The sequence below is a fragment of the Bubalus kerabau genome, chromosome 10 (genome assembly GCF_029407905.1).
Source record: "Bubalus kerabau isolate K-KA32 ecotype Philippines breed swamp buffalo chromosome 10, PCC_UOA_SB_1v2, whole genome shotgun sequence".
Taxonomy (NCBI): Eukaryota; Metazoa; Chordata; class Mammalia; order Artiodactyla; family Bovidae; genus Bubalus; species Bubalus kerabau.
Window position 1 is genome coordinate 18,510,143 of NC_073633.1, and position 24,691 is coordinate 18,534,833.

The 24,691-nt window shown below is 39.5% G+C and overlaps 1 protein-coding gene across 1 annotated transcript in view; it reads left to right on the plus strand.

The window, feature by feature from the left end:
• IQCH (IQ motif containing H) overlaps positions 1 to 24,691 on the plus strand; it is a 224,554-nt gene that overhangs the window by 82,886 nt on the left and 116,977 nt on the right. Inside the window, 4 exon segments of the mRNA XM_055536471.1 lie at positions 5,907 to 5,986; positions 6,341 to 6,367; positions 8,021 to 8,059; positions 23,669 to 24,220. Coding sequence (XP_055392446.1) covers positions 5,907 to 5,986; positions 6,341 to 6,367; positions 8,021 to 8,059; positions 23,669 to 24,220 — 698 coding nt within the window.

A 24,691-nucleotide genomic window follows, 5' to 3' on the forward strand; every position in this document is an offset into this window, starting at 1 on the left:
AAAAAGCAAGAGAGTTCCAGAAAAACATCTATTTTTGCTTTATTGACTATGTCAAAGCCTTTGTGTGGACCACAACAAACTCTGGAAAATTCTTATAGAGAAAGGAATACCAGACCACCTGACCTGCCTCTTGAGAAATCTGTATGCAGGCCAGGAAGCAACAGTTAGAACTGGACATGGAACAACAGACTGGTTCCAAATAGGGAAAGGAGTATGTCAAGGCTGTATATTGTCACCCTGCTTATTTAACTTATATGCAGAGTACATCATGAGAAATGCCAGGCTGGATGAAGCACAAGCTGGAATCAAGATTGCCAGGAGAAATATCAATAACTTCAGATGTAAAGATGACACCACCCTTATGGCAGAAAGTGAAGAAGAACTAAAGAGCCTCTTGATGAAAGTGAAAGAGGAGAGTGAAAAAGTTGGCTTAAAGCTCAACATTCAGAAAACTAAGATCATGGTATCTGGTCCCATCACTTCATGGCAAATAGATGGGTAAACAGTGGAAACAGTGACATACTTTTTTGTGTGTGTGTTCCAAAATCACTGCAGATGGTTACTGCACCCATGAAATTAAAAGATGCTTACTCCTTGGAAGAAAAGTTATGACCAACCTAGACAACATATTAAAACACAGAGACATTACTTTGCTGGCAAAAGTCCAACTAGTCAAAGCTGTGGTTTTTCCAGTAGTCATGTGTGGGTGTGAGAGTTGGACTATAAGAAAGCTGAGCACCTAAGAGTTGACACTTTTGAACTGTGATGTTGGAGAAGACTCTTGAGAGTCCCTTGAACTGCAAGGAGATCCAACCAGTCCATCCAAAAGGAAATCACTCCTGAATGTTCATTGGAAGGACTGATGTTGAAGCTGAAACTCCAATACTTTGGCCAGATGATGCGAAGAACGGACTCATTTGAAAAGACCCTGATGTTTGGAAAGATTGTAGGCAGAAGGAGAAGGGGACGACAGAGTATGAGATGGTTGGATGGCATCACTGACTTGACAGACATGAGTTTGAGCAAGCTCCAGGGTTGGTGATGGACAGGGTGGCCTGGCGTGCTGCAGTCCATGGGGTCACAAAGAATCGGCCAGGACTGAGCGACTGAACTGAACTGAGGGTCAGAGTACTAGTGACGAATTATCTTCATTTTTCTTCATCTTAGACTGTCTTGATTTCTCCTTTATTTCCTAAAGGATATTTTCACTAGCTTTAGGATTCTGGATTGACAGTGGTTTTCTTACAGTATTTAAAAAAACCTTTTGCCACTTCCTTTCTCTTTCATGGTTTCTGATGAGAAATCCACTGTCCCTTTTTTTTTCTGCTGTAGGTAAGGTGTTGCTTTTTTCTCCTGCTTCCAAGATTTTTCTCTGTCTTTAGTTTTTAGGAAGTCTTGACCATATCTTAACGTGAATTTCTTTGGTTTTATCTTGTTTGGGCGGAGAAGGCAATGGCACCCCACTCCAGTACTCTTGCCTGGAAAAGCCCATGGATGGAGGGGCCTGGTGGGCTGCAGTCCATGGGGTCGCTAGGAGTCGGACACGACTGAGCGACTTCACTTTCACTTTTCACTTTCATGCATTGGAGAAGGAAATGGCAACCCACTCCAGTGTTCTTGCCTGGAGAATCCCAGGGACGGGGGAGCCTGGTGGGCTGCCGTCTATGGGGTCGCACAGAGTCGGACACGACTGAAGTGACTTAGCAGCAGCAGCAGTAGCATCTTGTTTGGGATTGGCTCACCTTCTATAGCGTTGTATGTTTTGCCAAATTTGGGGGGTTTTCAGCCATTATTTCTTTGAGTACATTTTTTTTTCAGCTTTGCCCTGTATTGCCTCTCTTTATAGGCTACATGATACAAATGTTAGATCTCTTGGTAGACTCCCACAGGTCCTTGAGGCTCTGTTCATTTCCCCGCACCCCACCCCCGCCCATGTCTTTTCTCTCCATTGTTCAGATTGGGTAATTTCTATTTTTCTGTCTTCTAGTTCACTGATTTACCCATCCTCTACATTCTGCTGTTGAGCCATCCACTGAATTTTGTATTTAGATTACTGTATTTTTCTGTTCCAAAATTTCAATTTGTTTAAAAAAATGTACACTTAAAAATGGTTAAGATGATAAATGTGTGTATTTTTTTTTTTTTTTTGGCTGCCCTGCACAGCTGTGGGATTTTAGTTCCTGGACCATGGATTGAACCCAGGCCATGGCAGTGAAACCACCGAATCCTAACCACTGAAACACCAGGGAATTCCTTGTTATGTGTATTTTAACACAATTAAAAATTCAGTTGGGTTCCTCCTTACACATTCTGTTTTCTCTGTGGAGACTTTCTGTTTCTTTGCTGAGATTTCATATTATTTCATTTGTTTCTTGTGTTTCTGTAATTGCTTGTAATTGCTTGAACATTTTTATGATGGTTGCTTTAAAATTTTTGTCAGGTAATTTTAAGCTTTCTGTCATCTCAGGGTTGGTATCTACTCCTTGTCTTTTTTCATTCAGTTCCTGGTTCTTGGTATGGTGAGTGATCCTCAACAGAAACTTTGACATTGTGGGTATTATATTATAAGACTCTGGTTCTTATTTAAATCTGTTTTAGCTGGTTCCCCTGATACCCCTGTTAATTCTCTATGCCCTTGAGAAATAAGCCAAATTAGCTACAATATATCATCCTGTGTATGCATTGCTGGATTTCATTTGCTAATATTTTGTTTACCATTGTTCAGGAGAAAGGTTGTCCTAAATTTTTCCTTTCCTATGTTTTCCTTTGGATTTAGTAGCCTGGTGAGTTTTGCCTCAGTGAGTGGGAAAATGTCTATTCAGGTCCTTTACTCATTTAAAAATTAGGGTTATTTGGTTTTTTTGCTATTAAGTTGCATGAGTTTCTGGTATGTATTATATATATATATATTTATTATTACAATGTACACTTTAAATATCTTATAATTTATTTTGTCAGTTATACTTCAATAAGGCTATAATTTTTAAAAATAGAAGGAACAAATAAATAATATGAAAATGAAAAAATGCAGAAACTGCAGATAGAATTTAAAAAAAAATATGATAATGATGTCAATATATTTTAAAAAACAAAATGAAAATTTTCCTAGAAAAATCTAAATTACTTAAGTTAATTCAAGAAAAAATAGGAAACTTAAAACAATAACATTAGAAAATTTGACTTGGTAGGTAAAAATATCTGTCTTACAGAACGGACATGTGCATACTTACACACACACACAAATATACCAAACAAAAAAGGCCTCAGGTCTTTTATAGGCAAGCTTTACCAATTTTAAAGATCAGGTAATTCGTATATTAAATGCCATAGGGAAACAAAAGAAGGCGAGCTTGCCAGCTGGTTTTATGAAGCTACTAAAACTTTGGTACCAAAACTAGATGAGGACTGCAAGAAAAAATATATAAGTCAATCTCAGGAACATAAAAAATAGCATTCTACATACAAGTTAGCAGTATGACTATAATGTGTGAAATATATAACTAGCAGGAAACTGCTGGGTAACAGGGAGCCCAGCCTGGTGCTCCGTGACAGCCTAGAAGAGTGACATGTGGGGGGAGAGAGACTCAAGAGGGAGGGGGTATGTACAACCAGTATAAAAGACCGATTCATACTGATGTATGGTAGAGACCACCACAACACTGTAAAGCAAGTATCGTCCAAAAATAAAAAGTTAGCAGTATGTTTTTACATTCATCATAATCAAGGAAGGATATGTGGCGGATTCAACATTAGAAAAATCGAACAATATAATTCACCACATTAACAGATTAATAAAGAAAAACTCTATGATCATCTTAATACACATCAAAATTTAAAAATCATAAAACACAATTCAACATTAATAATAAGAGAAAATCTTCTGGGCAGAATAGAAGTAGAAGAGAATTTTCTGAACCTGATGGTTGTCTTCAACCAAAACCCCAAAGCAAACAGTTTTCTTAGTAGGGAGGCTTTAGAAGTATTCTGTTAATATTTCCTCATTAAAAGCAGAGACAGTTCAAGGATGACCACTGCTGCCCTCACTCTTACTGCCGTCCCTGTTGGACACTGCCCCTGAGACCCTAGCCCGTGCAATGAGAGGAAGCATGGTATAGAAAGAAGGAGCGGGAAGGAAGGGTACCCGTCAGGCATGTATGTGACTGCGACTATCAGAAACCCTAACTAGCAGGGCTTAAACAGTGAGTTCATTTGTCTCGGAAGGAATCAGGAAGTAGGGAAACGAGCGACGGTGGTGCTTATACACAGCGTTGTAACAACTCTCTTTCTGCTTTTCCTTCTTTAGCATGTTTCGTTCATCCACCTCACAGCTCTAAGATGACTCCTGCAGATTTGTGCCTTAACATGCTCATTCCAGGCAGGAAGAGGGGGAAATAGTAGCACCAGTCTCTTCCCGGAAGCCCTTGGATGGGCCTTCCTTCACTTCTCAGTGGTCACATGGCCACTGTTAAAGACAAGAAAGGCTGCAAGTGAATGTGCAAGGATAAGGTTAGGATTAGTATTAGGATGGAGAAGGCAGTGGCACCCCACTCCAGTACTCTTGCCTGGAAAATCCCATGGATGGAGGAGCCTGGTGGGCTGCAGTCCATGGGGTTGCGAAGAGTTGGACACGACTGAGCGACTTCCCTTTCACTTTTCACTTTCATCCATTGGAGAAGGAAATGGCAGCCCACTCCAGTACTCTTGCCTGGAAAAGCCCATGGACGGAGGAGCCTGGTGGGCTGCAGTCCATGGGGTCGCAAAGAGTCGGACACAACTGAGCAACTTCCCTTTCACTTTTCACTTTCATCCATTGGAGAAGGAAATGGCAGCCCACTCCAGTGTTCTTGCTTGGAGAATCCCAGGGACGGGGGAGCCTGGTGGGCTGCCATCTATGGGGTCACACAGAGTTGGACACGACTGAAGCAACTTAGCAGCAGCAGCTCTACCAGCTGAGCTATTGAAGGGTGCTGATATTTGAAGAGTATCTGTTAATTCTTTCTAAGATTTGTTGTTAGAGAACTGACAGAAAAGGGGTGGACTGAGGAAATGAGTAGAAAGAAGCCTCACTTCTTTGACTCAATTAACTATGTAAATAAATTATTTGTTCTCTTTCTTAAAAAGAGCAGTATAAGGATTTTTCTCTCCTGAGAATGTCAGATTTGAGCTGTTTTGTAAAGGCAGCTGTGTTTGCTGCCAGGCAACAGTAGAGATTCGATTTCTCTTACAAGCATTATCTAGCTTGTAGGCTTACCTCCACTATGGACTAGCTGTGTTCTCCAAAAGTTGTTGCTTATAGATTTATTCCCAAAACAATATTTACTTGTGTTTTTCACTTGCTTTATTTACCCCAAGCCTCTTAAATTCTTTAGAATTGCCTTTTTAAATGATTATACATTAGAATAGTCCATCCTATATATAGTTACTGGAGAAGGAAATGGCAACCCACTCCAGTATTCTTGCCTGGAGAATCCCATGGACAGAGGAAACTGGCAGGGCATGGGGTTGCAAGAGTCGGACACGACTTAGCGACTAACCCAACCATCATGTCCCTTTAGACCGAATTTGGGAATACAGCTATTAAAAGAAATCTTAGAGTGAAACATTTTATAAGACAAAGATAACTTTCTAAGTTGCTTTCTTTAAAAATTTGCCTCTTTCTCTATGAAGTTTACATAGGGGAGTTGACCTTATATTCTGATGGAACTGTTGCTCTTCCAAGCTCTTTGCTTTCCTTTTGAAGTCAATGATCACAAATGTTTCATTGAATTGATACAAGAATGACTGGGAGTGAACAGAGAATGGGTGACAGAGCCACCTGACTTTTAAGGTGCAAACCCAACAGCATCAACCCAATGAATCAGTCTCTCTTTTTGGAAGAGGTAACCCTTCTTCACCTCTGTCCACAGCCCCATTTGCTGCACCCCAGAGAACAGAGTCGATTCCAGAGGAGATGAAGACTGTCTCTCTCAAGAGACAGAGATCAAAGGTATTCATATTCCTAACTAATAAAAGAAAATTGTTCTAATTTACAATATCCTCAGTGAGATTTTTGGTAATATGTGCATGTTATAGAGTTGTATGTTTCACACAGAACTAAATATTATTTCTGCTGCTGCTGGGATGCATTTGATTTTAAAAGGGAAGATTGTTCTGCAAGTAAACTCTACCATGACAGTATCAGTAGGATCTAAAAAATTCAATCATGTTCCATTATTTCTAGACTAACTGATTCAGTTAATCTCTACTGCTATCTGGTCAAGGGCCCAGGAGTCCGGAATACAAGGCTTTATATACAAATTTGTGTTACATGGGGTATATTATTGTGTGCTGTGTGCTGTAGGTACTGTGCTTAGTCACTCAGTCATGTCCGACTCTGAGACCCCATGGATTGTAGCCCACCAGGCTCCTCTGTCCATGAAGATTCTCCAAGCAAGAATACTGGAGTCTGTTGCCATGCCCTCCTCCAGGGGATCTTCCCAACCCAGAGATTGAACCCAGGTCTCCTGCATTGCAAGCAGATTCTTTACCGTCTGAGCCACCAGGGAAGCATGTTATTGTGAGGTTTCCTTTATCGTTAAGCATAGGATAATAAAGCAAGTTCCCCAGTTTTGGACAGATACCTTAATGCGGAAGGGAAAGGGGCTCTATTCTCTGACCTTAGGACCTCAGAGTACAATGCTCATCCCTATGGAGATTCTCCTGGTTTAAAGGTGCTGGACTTTTATAGCTTGCTTTCTTATGTTTATGAGCCACAGACAGACTTGTGATAATTGAAACTTTTCAACATAGAAGGAGACAGCTGGCAGTGTTTTTCTTTTTTTTTTTTTTTTCTGGGCTTACCCTATGGGGTCATGTTTACAGCTGCTCCCATTAAAAAAAAAAAAGAAAATGAAAGCGGAATTGAAGAGTGACACAGAAGAAATTAATCCAACTGTGTCTGCATAGTCAACTGTTACCTGTTCTTTGTAGACCTTGTCTTCTAACATCCACGTCTTCCTCAAGATGTTTTCACTGTATTTGCAGCACGGGTGGGCTGTCTCTCCTTAAGAGATTTCCAAGCTGTTTATGTAGCAGTATGTCATGTGCCACCACAGTTGCCATGGCAAATATTTGTGTTTCGTGAAAAACGTGGGTTATAAAAAAAAAAAATCATTGTAAATGGCCAAATCCCAAGACAGACAGGCCTTCAGGCTAGTGTTTGGCCTGCACCATCATTGTTTCCATCTCAGCTGTTTAACAGGCTGTGTGTGCAAGGCCATGGGCTAACGTGCATAATGGGAACAGGCAGGCACACCTGTTTTGCTTCTCACCGTGTTGGCACTCTCAGGCTCCACAGTTTATACGTAACAGATCTACAGGTAATGTAAATATGACTAAGTCTTATCCAGTGAGTGGAATACCTCAAAAAAAAATTTTTTTTAAATAATGACATTTCCTGAGTGCTGATTAACCCTGCCTTTAATTTCCTGTCTACTGACTTCACCAAGCTTTCCCCTAGTGCTAAAAGCAGTAATATCTAAAGACTTTCCTAATAGTCCCGAGTTGCTACATTTTTGAATTGACTCTTTAATGGTAAATGAAATTATTCATAGTCTCTGTGAAAAGTGTCCTAGCATGGAAGTTGAAAGGCTAAGAGAAAGACTGTGATAGGCCTGGCCTCGTGATAAACCCAGAACAGAGCTTGGATCCATCCCCACCACCGGGCAGTGAGGTGCCACATACAGAAGCCCTTTCTTGAAAATGGAACTTGGCATCTGATTACAGTTGGTCATTTTTAGTATTTATTTTGTCAGACTCTTTCTTCAAAGCAAACAGGGCTGTTGGCAAGCAGCACATCACTCTGGGGTGGGGAAGGTCTTTCTAATTATTAGCTCCTGCCTGCCTGGAAAGAGGGAACAGGCTGGCCCAGCAGGGGAAGCTGGGGAAGTGGGGGAGGGGGAGACCCTGTGCCTTCTATTTGTTTTGTAAAATTACCCATGAGAGTCATTTTGATTTAAACTGTGTCTGTTCTTCATTGTAGTGGAAAGGCAGAAAGTCAAGAGGATATCATGATAAGAAGGTCTGTAATTTGTGTGACTAGTTGAAATTTGGGGTCTGTCACCTGATGTCCCTTCCTTTTGCTTCAGGGCAGAAGTATGGGAGGCGGGTTTGACAGCTGGAGACCAACAAAAGTTCTTTCCCTCTTCTTTTATAAAAGAAATTAAATCGTGTTTTCAGAAAATATGGTTCGTTTAAAATGAAAAACACCACCCCTTCCCTTTTGAGACTGAATTATTTCTCAGGCTGCAGTCCCAAAAAGTGATTTAGCATACTCAAATTTTTCTGAATGACATCAGTCTTTGACCTCTATCAAAGATTTTCGTCTTTTAAAAATACACTTAAAAATGATAAAATATGAAAAGCAGACTCCAGTTGTTCTCCAGCACGTGCTTACACATGCGTACAGGGATGTGCGTGTGTGTTCATATGCGTGTGCACTGCACTCTGCATCTCTGATGTAACAGGTAAGAGTGTGGGATTTAGAGTTAAGCTGACCAAAAGAAACAAGGAAACCAAAAAGTTGGAAAAATAAAATAGTCCCCACAAAGAAAAGTACATGCCGGCAAGGAACATTCCATAGGGTCATGTGTGGGTAAGAGAAGTTCCGAACATTAACTTAGTAAGGAGCAGAGCAAGAGAGAAGCAGATTTTCCTCTTACTAATAGAGGAACTTTGAGCAAGTCACTTCAGTTCTCCATATCCCACTTTCCTCCTCTGAGAAATGGGGATGATACCTCCTTTCTCTAGGGTGGCTCTGAGGATTAGAGGTGTTATCATGTGTGGAAGTACTTTGGAAGGATAAAGTACTTATTTCACTATTCACTACTCTATTTTTAAGAGTATCTTCTAGGCCTCCTTCTCTTGGTGACCTTATCAGAATTTCAGAGGGAGTTTAGTCACCCCTTCTCAAGGAAAAAGAGTTCACGTTTTGGGTCTCTTCATACTCCTGCAGAGCTGAGAGCAGACAGGGCTGTATTTACAGCAGTGACAGCATTACAGTCGTTCTGAACCTAGACAGAGGGTGCTCCAGGACAGATTAATCAGTTCAGTTCAATCCCCTAACTTGCCTTCACTTCTTGCTGTGAGGAAACTGTGAGCTTGCTTCTGCACCTTAAAATTAGGATGTGCTTTAAGGCATTCTCTATCTGGGATGTTTCTAACAGCTCATATTGATTGTGTTCTTAAAACATGCACAACATATTTTCCATACTGACTGAATGCTCGTAGCAACCCGGAAGAACCTCTGTACTGTCATTGCCCCCAGGCCCACAGAGCTGGTAAAGAGGTGCAGAGGCTCCAGAGTTTGTGCCCTGTCCACCTACCAGGTCATGAACTTTTCCTCACGGGCTGGTTTCCAGATATTATTGCTACTACTTTCACTACCGGCAGCTAACATGCACGTGTACCTTATCTGTGCCAAGCACTGAACTTTTTTACAAGGAACATCTCACTTCGTTTTTACAACAACTCTATGCAGTAGGTACTATTATTATTCCCATTATACTGGGAGGACCTACATACAGGGAAGTGAAGGTCATCCAACAAGTGGCAGAGCCAGAATGAACTGCATGACTGCTTAGAGCCCCAGACATTAGATATTTTTTAAAAATCTCAATAATTTTTGATGGAAATCTTTCTAAAAGATCTATCTCTGCCTCCCTAATGTAATTTAAAATTTTTCTCTATTCAGTATCATACATGTATATATCCAGTTTCTGGTGTTGTTTTATTTCCTTCGGTATCAGGACAATGGTTGTCACCTCTGCTCTCAGGTCTGCTTTTATTGGCTCTGAATTCAGCAGCCTTTTCTATCTCCTAGATCATTTAACTAAGTATCAATACATTTGGTTGAATGATAAGTTTGAGTCAATCAAGTTTAGTGTAAGGATCCAAGGAATACAATAATAGACCATAGTAGAGTTCATAGTAGTTATTTCAAGAAATCAAAAAAAAAAAAAGGAATCTAGTTCAAAGGTTTGAAGTTCCTAAAATTGCCTCTCTCAACAAATAAATCTTTTTATTATTTTAACAACTATGTTAAGATCCACTAATTAAAGTGGATCTTAATCCACTTGTTGGATGACCTTCACTTCCCTGTATGTAGGTCCTCCCAGTATAATGGGAATAATATTTTGATTTAAAAAATCTACCTGTATAGATAAAACAAGCAAAGAAATACATTTATGGGACATAAGAGTCCAGGTTGAATTCATGAGTGTGTTTGCTTCTGAGAATGGTGGAGGGAGAGGAATGAGCTAAAATGAAATATAGAGAGGACTTTGATTGTACCTAATGTTTTGTTTCCTTTATTTAAACATATATAAATATATAAATAAATATATTTTAATGTATGATAAAATTATAAATGTATTAAATGTACTGCATTTTAAATATTAAAAATTTAAATATAAATATTTTTGTCTTCTTTGCTTCATATATATATATTTGTGTGTATATATATATATATTTCATGTATCTCTATTATATATAATCTGTATTATCTAACAGTAGGACTTCACAGAACAATGTAATTCATCCTCATGGAGGTCCTCCTGATTTAAAAATACTGGATTTTCTTAGTTTACTCTCACGAGTTTATCAGTCATGGATATATATATATATATATATATATATATATATATAACATATATATGTGACAAAATATGTAATATTTATATGTCAAAGAAGACAAAAGATTAATGTATGTCCACAATAGATGTTTTTATTATTCTCCATACTTTTCTGTAATCTAGAGACTTTTTCCAAACTAAAGGAAAACAAATAGAAAAAGAAAATCCTATTTCTTAAGCCATACACTCTATTGTAAAATATCCTTTGGTGTAGGAAGATTAGGTTTGAGTGGTAACACGGTAATATCAAATGCGGGGTCTTACTTATCTTAGTCAATATTGTTACTGTCTTTAGTATTTTCCCATCATATATTCTTAATCCTCTTGTTAGAAAACTATATGTTATACTATAGCTGAACTATTTTAATCAAGCAACATATGTGACGTTGAGCATATGACTGCCCTGCAGTCTCCTTTCCCCTATCTGTATAAAGAGGATATTAGACCAGGTCTCTGTTTTTAAGCAGTTTCCACGTCCCCTATGACGCTCACCCTGACAGCCCTAGGAAAAGGAGAAAGGCAGAAACCGTTACCTGATTGTTTGACATTAAATTATAAATGTCAAATTATTGATAAGTATTAAAGTTATTAATAAATAAAAAGCTTCCAGTTTTCTTTGTTATAAATAAAACTGCCATGAACGTCTTTCAAATTTGTGCATAAATCTTTGTCAGTCAGTCAGTTCAGTCGCTCAGTCATGTTCAACTCTTTGCGACCCCATGGACTGCAGCACGGCAGGCTTCCCTGTCCATCACCAACTCCTGGAGTTTACTCAAACTCCTGTCCATCAAGTCGGTGATGCCATCCAGCCATCTCATCCTCTGTCATCCCCTTCTCCTCCTACCTTCAGTCTTTCCCAGTATCAGGGTCTTTTCCAATGAGTCAGTTCTTCGCATCAGATGGTCAAAGTACTGGAGCTTCAGCTTCAGTGTCAGTCCTTCCAATGAATCTTCAGGACTGATTTCATTTAGGATGGACTGGTTGGATCTCCTTGCAGTCCAAGGGACTCTCAAGAGTCTTCTCCAATAATAGAACTCCTTGGTCAAAGGATATAAACATTTTCAGATACAAATAACCAAACTTTCTATTAGTGCTCCAAACCTGAAGCTATGAGTTTACAAATAATTTGTGTGATCATAGAACAGCATTGAGCTATAAACCTAGCCCAAGTGGTGTTGAGTTTAAATTTTACTATTCACTTATTCATTCATTCAGAGATTCTCTATTGACCTTTCACAGTGGGTCAGGCAGGGTACTAGGCACTAGGAATATAGCAGTGAAAAAAACAAATCAAGTTTTTGCCTTTTTGGAATTTATATGCTAATAAGGGAAGAGGAACGTTGTTTACTTTAATATGTGAGGTAGTGGCGAATGCTATGAATTAAAATAAAGTAGAATATATTGGATTGGCCAAAAATTTCCTTTGATTTTTAAGTAAAAGACACATCTTTAATTTTCACCCAAAACTTTATTGAACAATATATTTGCTCTTTTGTTCCACTACCTTCTGCCATTTTCCAGGCAACTTCATAATTCCATCTTCCCAATAGTTTCTTCTATTTGAGCAAAGAACTGTTCCAGGTGCCTTTTACAGTCTTCCAGGGATTTGACATTTTTTCCATTAAGAGAATTCTGTAAAGACCAAAATAAATGGAAATCCAAAGGTGCAATGTCTGGTGAATACGGTGGATGTTCAGAACTTCCCAGCTAAGCTGTAACAGTTTTTGCCTGGTCATCAAAGAAACGTGGTTTTACATTATCCTGACGGAAGGTTATATGTTTTCTGTTGACTAATTCCGGATGCTTTTCACTGAGTGCTGCTTTCACTTGGACTACTTGGGAGCAGTTCTTTTTTTTTTTTTTTTTTTTTAAACTTTACATAATTGTATTAGTTTTGCCAAATATCAAAATGAATCCGCCACAGGTATACATGTGTTCCCCATCCTGAACCCTCCTCCCTCCTCCCTCCCCATTCCATCCCTCTGGGTTGTCCCAGTGCACCAGCCCCAAGCATCCAGTATCGTGCATCGAACCTGGACTGGCAACTCGTTTCATACATGAAATTTTACAGGTTTCAATGCCATTCTCCCAAATCTTCCCACCCTCTCCCTCTCCCACAGAGTCCATAAGACTGTTCTATACATCAGTGTCTCTTTTGCTGTCTCGTACACAGGGTTATTGTTACCATCTTTCTAAATTCCATATATATGCGTTAATATACTGTATTGGTGTTTTTCTTTCCGGCTTACTTCACTCTGTATAATAGGCTCCAGTTTCATCCACCTCATTAGAACTGATTCAAATGTATTCTTTTTAATGGCTGAGTAATACTCCATTGTGTATATGTACCACAGCTTTCTTATCCATTCATCTGCTGATGGACATCTAGGTTGCTTCCATGTCCTGGCTATTGTAAACAGTGCTGCGATGAACATTGGGGTACACGTGTCTCTTTCCCTTCTGGTTTCCTCAGTGTGTATGCCCAGCAGTGGGATTGCTGGATCATAAGGCAGTTCTATTTCCAGTTTTTTTAAGGAATCTCCACACTGTTCTCCATAGTGGCTGTACTAGTTTGCATTCCCACCAACAGTGTAAGAGGGTTCCCTTTTCTCCACACCCTCTCCAGCATTTATTACTTGTAGGCTTTTGGGACGCAGCCATTCTGACTGGTGTGAAATGGTACCTCATAGTGGTTTTGATTTGCATTTCTCTGATAATGAGTGATATTGAGCATCTTTTCATGTGTTTGTTAGCCATCTGTATGTCTTCTTTGGAGAAATGTCTATTTAGTTCTTTGGCCCATTTTTTGATTGGGTCATTTATTTTTCTGGAGTTGAGCTATAGGAGTTGCTTGTATATTCTTGAGATTAGTTGTTTGTCAGTTGCTTCATTTGCTATTATCTTCTCCCATTCTGAAGGCTGTCTTTTCACCTTGCTAATAGTTTCCTTTGATGTGCAGAAGCTTTTAAGGTTAATTAGGTCCCATTTGTTTATTTTTGCTTTTATTTCCAATATTCTGGGAGGTGGGTCATAGAGGATCCTGCTGTAATGTATGTCAGAGAGTGTTTTGCCTATGTTCTCCTCTAGGAGTTTTATAGTTTCTGGTCTTACGTTTAGATCTTTAATCCATTTTGAGTTTATTTTTGTGTATGGTGTTAGAAAGTGTTCTAGTTTCATTCTTTTACAAGTGGTTGACCAGATTTCCCAGCACCACTTGTTAAAGAGATTGTCTTTAATCCATTGTATATTCTTGCCTCCTTTGTCAAAGATAAGGTGTCCATATGTGCGTGGATTTATCTCTGGGCTTTCTATTTTGTTCCATTGATCTATATTTCTGTCTTTGTGCCAGTACCATACTGTCTTGATAACTGTGGCTTTGTAGTAGAGCCTGAAGTCAGGTAGGTTGATTCCTCCAGTTCCATTCTTCTTTCTCAAGATCGCTTTGGCTATTCGAGGTTTTTTGTATTTCCATACAAATTGTGAAATTATTTGTTCTAGCTCTGTGAAGAATGCTGTTGGTAGCTTGATAGGGATTGCATTGAATCTATAGATTGCTTTGGGTAGTATACTCATTTTCACTATATTGATTCTTCCAATCCATGAACATGGTATATTTCTCCATCTGTTAGTGTCCTCTTTGATTTCTTTCACCAGTGTTTTATAGTTTTCTATATATAGGTCTTTAGTTTCTTTAGGTAGATATATTCCTAAGTATTTTATTCTTTTTGGGAGCAGTTCTTGTTGGAATTAACCATTTGGTTTTCCAGAAGGAGCTTATAATAGAGGACTGACTCCCTTCCAATTCCACCACATACACAACATCACCTTCTTTGGATGAAGACTGGCCTTTGGTATGGTTGTTGTTGGTTCATTTTGCTTGCCCCATGATCTCCTCTGTTCCCCATTATTGTACAGCATACATTTTTTTCATTGCCCATCACAATTTGTTTAAAAATGGAACATTTTTGTTACATTTAAGTAGAGAATTGCATTTGGAAATACAGTCAAGAAAGTTTTTTTTTCCCCTTGTGTGGAACCTAAACATCAAAGCAATTAACATATGCAAGCTGGTGCAAATGATTCTCAATGCTTGATTTGGATATTTTGAGTATGTCAGCCATCTCCTGCCTGGTATAATGTTGATTGTTCTCAATTAATGTTCAATTTGATCACTATCAACTTCAACTCATCTGACCAATTGTGGAGCATTGGCCAGTGAGAAATCTCTAGCATGGAACTTCACAAACCACTTTTGACACAATCCATAGTCACAGCACCTTCTTCATTCACTGCACAAATCTTTTTTTGCACTTCAGATGCATTTTTACCTTTCTTGAAATAATAAAGCATAATATACCACAATGTCTTTTTTCTTCCATCTTCAATATTAAAATGGCTATACAAAAAATTCACCAATTTGGGGGCTTCCCTGGTGGTCCAGAGGTTAAGAATCCACCTTGCAATGCAGGGGACCCCGGTGCAGTCCCTGGTCTGGGAAGATCCTATATGCTGCAGAACAACGAAGCCCATGCACCACAACCACTGGGCCCACACTCGACAGCACTCAAGTCACAACTGCTGAGCCCACGTGCCTAGACCCTGTGCTCTGCAACAAGGGGAGCCCCCGCAACCAGAAGCCCGCACACCTCGCAACTAGAGAATAGCCCCCACTCACAGCAATGGAGACCCAACATAGCCAAATTTCATTTTTTAAAAATGAAAAAAGAAAATTCACCAATTTTGATTTTTTTTTAATGCACCTGATAAGACAGCTGTCACAATACATTCTAACAAAATTGTTTCAAATGAAGTTAAGGGCAACTAAGTTCTACTAGAACCATCTTACGGAAAAAAACTGAACGAACCGTTTAGACTGTCCAATATATGTCGGTATAGAGAGCGTGACAAGATGAGGTATTATAAGAATTCTGCAAGTTTTAGTGATCTGTGATCAACGGACTTGCTGTACACACATTTTTCTCATGAAAATTGTCATGTCAGACTTTACTTTGGTGATGATAGAGGGCCTTCTCAAGGCTTGCTCTTTTTCCTTTACCTACAGAGAAAATGATAATGTGGTTTTTTTCTCAGGAAACTAGAACTCCAGGCTGCTCTGGATTCCCATCCTATTTGGTACATATCCCTAGCAGGTTCTACCCATCCATCATAATTGTCCAAGAGGCCTTGAACTATGTCACATTCTCTCAGAGAGTAGTAGAAGGGCAGCAAGAAAGATGAAATCAATGCAGCAGTAAAACAAAATATCTCTGGAAAAGGAGACTTTACATTTGACTAAATATAGATTCCATCTATTTAAAAAATCTTCTTGATTTTGTTGTTTGATCTTCAGTCAGAACTGGATCCATTGAGTGGTTCTGTTCCAAAAGAATACAACCAGAGATGAGGACTTTTTTTTCTCCTCAGGAAGTGTTTCAGAGTTCAGGAAAAATCATTTAAATAAAGATAGATTTGAAAACAATTACAGAAATTATCCCTGGAGGATTGCTGCTGATCTGAGTGGCCTTTACACTCAACTCAATGAGTTCTCTATTTTTGTTGTTTAGTCTGTTTGTAAAGGTGAAGGGCTCTGACTCTCACTTTTAACTGACCCTTAAGGCGTATGCAGTTTCTATGTCCTACAAACTGAGAGCGGTTCTGTTGATTTGCTGACCCTAAAATATTGGACTATCTCCTTTTGGGATTCTCTCCCCATGACCATCTTTACACAGAGTTGGTGCAGGTAGCTATTTCGCTATTATAGTTTGTATGTCTCTAGAGTTTCCTGTATAAAAGCTAGAAAAAGGGGGAAAAAAACCAAACCTGGGTATCTTTCATGGACATGAAGTAAAGCTATTGGAGATGTTTGCCTTTGATTTGATGGCCTGACTAGCTCCAGGAGTGTATTAAACACAGATAGTACTGGAGAGGTAACACTGTAAGTCAGAGAGACATAGAGTGTCAAAATTAAAAGTGCCCTGTTGTAAATTGAAATGCCATGGGAGAAGTGACTTCCTACCTACAGAGGCCACAGAGGAAGGTGGTGACAACCTAGATCCTTGGTCTTCTTCAGATCCATCACTTTTCCACTATACCATGGTTCTCTGGCATGTTCATCAGGGTTGGTTTAACAGACAGTGAAAAAGTCTTTACATATATTCTAATCTTCACAACAACTTCATAGGAACCTCTCATTTTTACAGATAAGAAACGTGTCAGGAAGGATGTTGTCATAGTCCACTCAGGCTGCTATAATGAAATATCTAGAGTGTGTGGGTTAAACAGCAAACATAAATTCTCACAGTTCTGGAGGCTGGCAGTCCAAGGTCAGGGTGCCAGTCTGGCTGGGTTCTGAGAGGCTTCTTTCTGGTTTGACAATGGCCGCCTTCTTGTATCTTCACATGGTAGAGAAAGAGATCTCTTTTGTCTCTTCTCATAAGGGCACTAACCTCATCATGAAGACTCCACTCTCATGTCCTAATTACCTCTCAAAGGCCCTATCTCTGGGGACTAAGGCTTCAACATATGAAATTTGTGAGGACACAAACATTTAGTCTATAGCAGATGGTAAGTAGGAATACATAGTACATAGTAGCAGACTTGACTTGGACTTGGACTTGATCCCAGGTTGGTCAGACTTCAAGGCCAAGGCTCATTTCCCTGGACCCACAATATCTTATTTGGGTTAAAGGTGAGGCCAGTAACATTCAAGACTCCTCATGCTCTAAAGTTCAGGTCTGTGACTGGGCTCAATTCCTGAACCTTGATGAGGTCAGCTGTTGTCTCTGAATATTGTATGTATCTTTCAAACAAGTCTAGCAGGCACATAGCATAACAGTCTTGGTGTCTGTTCTGTACAAACCTTAACACACTGTAAACCCTTAGTGAATATTAAAGAACAGGCCAGACAAATGGCATCCCTAGTCATCAGCGAGTAATGAATTCTCCATCTCTGGAGGTTACTCCATTCATACTCTGAACTAAGCTCTCCGTTAGAGCCATAATGGCAGGAAGAACTTAATCTTTTTCACACAGTGGAGCTGGTTAGGTTAATTACTAGTGGGTATGTCTGATTGTTTGAGAAACTGAACATTGGTTAATAGATTCAAAAGTGGTCCAGTCTATCATTCTAGGCAAATCATTCTCTAAAGGTGATATCCATGTTGGATTATCCCCAAAACTGGACCATTTATCACCAGGAGATCTTGTTTAAAGCCAATTTAGAGATCCTTGGCTACAGTTTAATCCTATATCCGCATGTTATCCGCATGTTTGAAAAGAACATTTTTGATGAAAACATTCAGATTAGACTTAAACACATGCCTTTTTTTTTCCTGGAATTTTTCTTTGAGGCAGTTATGTCTGAATTTTAGAAGCTAATTACTGGGCCTGTCTGTTTTGCTTCACATCTGGTGACTTACTGATATAGGTAATCATCATCCGCACTGGTCATAGCAAGCACCCTCTGACAACAGACGACTCTACACATGGACTGATATCACCAGATAGTCAATACCAAAATCAGATTGATTATATTCTTTGTAGCCGAAGATGGAGAAGCTCTGTATAGTCAGCAAAAACAAGACTGGGAGCTGACTGTGGCTCAGATCATGAACTCCTGATTGCAAAATTCAGACTTAAATTGAAGAACATAGGGAAAACCATTTGGCCATTCAGGTATGACCTAAATCACATCCCTTATGATTATAGAGTAGAAGTGATTAATAGATTCAAAGGATTAGATGTGATAGGCAGAGTGCCTGAAGAACCCGATGGATGGAGGTTCATAACATTATACAGGAGGCAGTGATCAAAACCACCCCCAAGAAAAAGAAATACAAAAAGGGAAAATGGTTGTCTGAGGAGGCCTTACAAATAGCTGAGAAAAGAAGAAGCAAAATGCAAAGGAGAAAAGGAAACATACACCCATCTGAATGGAGAATTCCAAAGAATAGCAAGGAGAGATAAAAAGCCCTTTTTAGGTGAACAATGCAAAGACACAGAGGAAAACAATAGAATGGGAAAGACTAGAGCTTTATTCAAGGAAATTAGAGATATCAAGGGAACATTTCATGCAAAGATGGGCACAATAAAGGACAGAAATGGTATGGACCTAACAAAAGCAGAACATATTAAGAAGATGTGGCAAGAATGCACATAAGAACTATACAGAAATATCTTTATGACCTGGGTAACCAGAATGGTGTGATCACTCACCTAGAGTCAGACATCCTGTAGCATGAAGTCAAGTGGGCCTTGGGAAGCATCACTACAAACAAAGCTAGTGGAGGTGATGGAATTTCAGCTGAGCTATTTCAAATCCTAAAAGATAATGCTGTGAAAGTGCTGCACTCAATATGCCAGCAAATTTGGAAACTCAGTGGTGGCCACAGGACTGGAAAAGGTCAGTTTTCATTCCAATCCCAAAGAAGAGCAGTGCCAAAGAATGTTCAGACTACCACACCATTGGACTCATTTCACATGCTAGCAAAGTAATGCTCAAAATCCTTCAAGCTAGGTTTCAACAGTGTATGAACCAAGAACTTCTAGATATTCAAGATGGATTTAGAAAAGGCAGAGGAACTAGAGGTCAAATTGCCAACATCTGTTGGATTTTTTTTTAATTTTATTTTATTTTTAAACTTTACATAATTGTATTAGTTAGAAAAAGCAAGAGAGTTACAGAAAAACATCTACTCCTGCTTCATTGACTATGCTAAAACATTTGACTGTGTGGATCACAATAAACTGTGGAAAATTCTTAAAGTGATGGGAATACCAGACCACCTTACCTGCCTCCTGAGAAACCTGTATACAGGTCAAAAAGCAATAGTTAGAACTGGATATGGAAAAAACAGACTGGTTCCAAATAGGAAAAGGAGTACATTAAGGCTGTATATTGTCACCCTGCTTATTTAACTTGTAGGCAGAGTACATCATGAGAAATGCAGGGCTGGAAGAAGCACAAGCTGGAATCAAGATTTCCGGGAGAAATATCAGTAATGCAGATGACACCACCCTTATGGCAGAAAGCAAAGAGAAACTAAAGAGCCTCTTTATGAAGGTGAAAAAAGAGAGTGAAAAAGCTGGCATAAAACTCAACATTCTAAAAACTAAGATCATGGCATCTGGTCCCATCACTTCATGGCTAAAAATGGGGACACAATGGAAACAGTGAGAGATTTTATTTTCTTGGGCTCTAAATTACTGTGGAAGATGACTCCAGCCATAAAATTAAAAGATGCTTGCTCCTTGGAAGAAAAGCTATGACAAACCCGGACAGTATATTAAAGAACAGAGACATTACTTTGCTGACAAAAGTCCGTATAGTCAAAGCTATGACTTTTCCAGTGGTCATGTATGGATGTGAAAGCTGGACAATAAAAAAGGCTGAGTGCCAAAGAATTGATGCCTTTGAACGGTGGTGTTGGAGAAGACTCTTGAGAGTCCCTTGGACAGTGAGGAGATCAAACCAGTCAATCCTAATGAAAATCAACCTTGAATATTCATTGGAAGGACTGATGCCGAAGCTGAAGCTCCAATACTTTGCCCATCTGATGCAAGGAGCCGACTCATTGGAAAAGACCCTGATGCTGGGAAAGATTGAAGCCAGGAGGAGAAGGGGATGACAAAGGATGAGATGGTTGGATGGCATCACCGACTCAATGGACATGGGTTTGAGCAAGCTCCAGGTAATGGCGAAGGACAGGGAAGCCTGGCATGCTACAGTCTATGGGGTTGCAAAGAGTCAGACCTGACTCAGTGACTGAACAACAACATCCTGCCTTTCTGCTTGTTTTAGATTTTGAATTTTTTTATCTAAATAACTGCTCCAAAAACTCTCAAAGTCACCTAGTTAGTAATTCCACTTTGCAAATGAAGAAGAGAATTTCCAAGCTAGTTGACTCAGTTAGAACGGGATGCTAAATGTTAGGCCACAGCCACAGATTTGGACTCTACGTGGGCCGATTAGTAAGGGCAGGCATCTCACAAAGGTGTGACTGGTGTCCTGAAAAGAACTAGGTGAGTATGCAGATGGCGCAATAGACAGCCATCCCTGCTAGAAGGGAGCAGTGTGGCTATTGAGTCAGTAGCACATCTTAAACAAAAGAGAGGAGAGAGAAAGAGTCTGGGAGGAGAAGAGTAAGGAGAGGAAAAAGAAAGGGAGAGAGAGAAGGAAAAGAAGAAAGGAAGGGGAGAGTGGGGGAGGGAAGGAGGGAGAGAATGAGGAAGGAAGGAGGAAAGAAAGCAACAAATAATTGTCGACAAGTTCATGGAGATAAATAGTAAGGGAAGAATAGCAGAAGGAACCAGAACCTGAAGCATGGCGTGACCTTTAATCAGGGCTCTTATTCCTGGCTGTGAAGCAGCTTTGTCTTTACCTGCTCAATGGATCTCACAATGCTGATGCACTGCTTTAATTTGGGAAGCCTTTCTCTTGAGAGACATGTCTTTTCTTGCTCTAAGTCTAAAGTGTTCCCAAGTGTGGCATTCTCCGTGACAGATGTACTACAGTTATGCTTTAGCTGACTCTAAACCCATAGCTTCCTTGTGCCTGAGTGGTCTATTTGATGTCCAAGAGTGTGTTTCCTTTGAGAGCATGTCTTTACTGGAATATCATCCAAGAAGGTAGGGAGGTGTAATCCCTTTGTTCTAAAACAGCCCCTGTGCAATTTGGTCACCCCATTCCCACTGCACAGCTATTCTTTCAAAAGGTCTTAGATGCATTTGCTGCTGTATGTCAATGCCCTAGACCTACTCCCTGGAAGGGCACTGTCCAATAGAGGCTTAAGAGTCCACACCTTTCTAAACTTCTCCCAAGGTTGCTCCAATTCCACACGACTCATTGTAAAGAAAAGAAATTTCAAAACTAGTTTAACGTTACCAAGGAGACAAGACTTTCTGGTGAATCTTTCGTTCATAGTTGTGCTTCTTATAGGAATCTCAGGGTCTTGTTCACAAAATCAACCACGTAACTGGCAGGACCAGCCAGTTCTATACATCTGTGATTATTCTGCATGTCTGTTCCTCAGTGATGAAGTACTGCCATTCTTCTTTGAATTCTAACCTTCCCACCATCTTCTTTCTTGAAGGAAGGCAGAAATGTAACCAAGTGATCCTGCTTTTGGAACATTTGCCCCTTGTCTTTTACCAGGAGCTGAGCTCTTCCTGCCAGGGCTGATGTCTGCCGAAGGAGGCATTGCTTCTCTAACTCCCTCTTGCCCGTCCAAGAAAAAGGAATTTGTTTCCATCTACCAAATAGTTTGTATTCTCTTTTAGAGCCTTGATTAGCTCAGAAAGGGCTAGAGTCTTGGTAAAATGCTTTCTCCATTGTTCTTATGCCTATAATGACTCAGAAAGTATACAAAAGTTTGTTGCTATAAAAGTCTGCTTCAAAATTCAAGGAAAGTACCCCCTTTCAAACTTAACACTTGCTTTTCAGCATTTTTACTTGAGATGGCAGCCCAATTAATTATTCCACTGCCTGGAATCTAAGAAAAGAAAAAGAATTGAAAGGTGATTTTTTTCCCCTTGTGTTTCCTTATTGTGGTTTTATTGTAAATGTATCTCTTGGCTTGCTTTTCTCTTACCTTTCTGCTTTGAATTTGTTAGTTAATATCAGTTAACATTTGTTTAGTAAAGACAAAGCATGAACAATTTAACGTAGTAATACTCAGCACAGTGCTGTGGAATAATAGTCATTGATAAATTAACTGGGTCTTTTTTTCCTTTGTGTTTTGTGAAAATTCTTCAAAGTGCAGAGAGCAATATAATCTATAATCTGGTAGAGGTGGAGTTTATGCACCTGATAATGTTGACATATTGAAGACAGTCTGTTCCTTAAATCCCTTAGCGAGAAGCAGTCAGCACAGTTAAGTTGATACCTCGTTGACTAACAAGAAGGCAGGACCTGAATCACCTACACCCCTCACACCTCAGGCCATAGGACTCATTTAGACCATGGGGCAGAATGTCTATTCTTCTAGTACCATGGGTTTAAATAATGAAATGTAAGTAGTTTCATAGAAGACAGTGACACAAATTTCCTTTTCCTTTTTTCTGTTGTTTAAAGCAATGTATGTGTGACATATATTGCTTATTGTCATCCAAATCTCTTCTTATTTTATTTTTAAAATAGCATTTGCTCAGTTTTTTTATGCAGAAAAGTGTAAAGAATAAAAAACTGCCCAATAATCTCATTCTTAGAGAATGCCTCTTGACATTTAAAAATAAAAGTAATATGTTTTCATGACTTAAAACTCAATCAGTACCGATGGGAACAAAATGAAAAGCAAATATTTTTTGGTTTTAATTGTGAAATTTCAGATTCTGTCTGCCTGGGGACAGCTCCAGATATGTCCCTAAGAAGTGTCCAGATTTAAGAATAAAAGAACATGTGAAGATAAACCTTGAAAGTGGCAAGGGTGATAAAATACAACATAATGCTTTTTATAAAACTAACTCCTGGATATTCGGAGAAGGTGACAGAAGAACTCCAAAATGCTGGAAAGCGCTGATCTGTTAGAAAAGTTCAGAACAGACAGGACAGCTTTGATGGGCTTATCTGAAGGTGTTGCATAAACTGCAAAGAAAGGCTTCATTCTATTTTTCAGGATTGGTGGGTAATTTATGAACAAGAAAACAGTGACATGCTTCCATTCATGCATGTGTGAAAAGTAAATCACAGAGATTATGGGGTCAGCTAAGCGTATCAAAGTGAACTAAATGCCCAATTTTTACGTGATCAGTTTTCTTGATCAGTTTTACAACACTTTTGTAAGAATGGTTATAGCCTTGAGCAGCAACCTCTAAGATATTCTTCTGGCAATGAGTCTGAGGTTATATGACAGCAAGACTTTCCTATTACGACATGTATGATGTGTGTATTAAATCAGAACTGTGATTCCTATCCTCCCATTCTCAGGTAATAAATGATAATGTGAGAGTGTGTGCGTTGACCATTCGGTTATTTCATCTCTGCCGACACTTTCCTTCCCCAGGCCATGAAAGCGACAGCACCTTCTAAGACCCAGAAATCACCGTGGGATTATGACTTTTTTATTTACAATGGTGTTGTAGACAAGACAGCCCCGGACTTCTTAGCTTTCAAGGAGCATTTCAGTTTGTCTTGGGGAAGTATTTTTTCTCTCTTGGAACACATCGAGAAGTTTCTCAAGGACTATGCGATACCAGAAGTCAAAATAAAAGCTAACAGTTTAGTAACGCTCCTTCCAGAGTTTGAGCTGAAGAATAAACTTACCAGATATGACCTTCTCTCAGTGTTAGAGAACCCAGTTGACATCCAAATGATGTTAAATCTTCCGGGACAGAGGTACAAGGGCCAGGATGGAAAGACAGAGGCTGCCATGAAGATCCAAGCCACGTGGAAATGCTACAAAGCAAGAAAATATTTCCTGTCTTATCGCCGGCAGAAGTGGGCATCAGGTGTCATCGCCATTGCGTGGCTCTTACATTGCCATAAGACCCGGTTCAGGAAGCTTCTGAAGGAATCACGTGAGAGACACCTGGAGAATTTCCGCATCCGAGCCAAGGTACACAAGGCTGCCAGCTGTGAAGGCAGACCTCTTTTTCTAAACATTTCTCGCTTGAACGATTGCAGTAAGTTGTCTCTTTATCTTCCTTCTCTCTCTCCAACCCCCTACCCCCTCCACTCCCTTTAATGTACAATGCACAAACCCTACATTTGTCTCCACATCATATTTTAGCCCTAATAAGGAATCAGGCTTTTGTGCCTGCAAAATCTGTTGCAATTTTTCTGTAGAAAAAAAAGTCCCTTCACTTTGACTATGGTAGTTCTGTCAGAAAATCAATGTTTTAAGTGCATTACCTTTTCTGCCTATATATGCCTTCTGGGCACTTTAATTTTCTGGGAAAAAAAAATCCTCTCTTGTCTACATTGCTGTCACCACTTTGTCAGAAAGTATTTAAGTTTGCAGACAGCCTTTTAATTAGTGCTCACAATTTCATTTATGTTTGCTTTCTCTTTTTTTCATTCATATTCT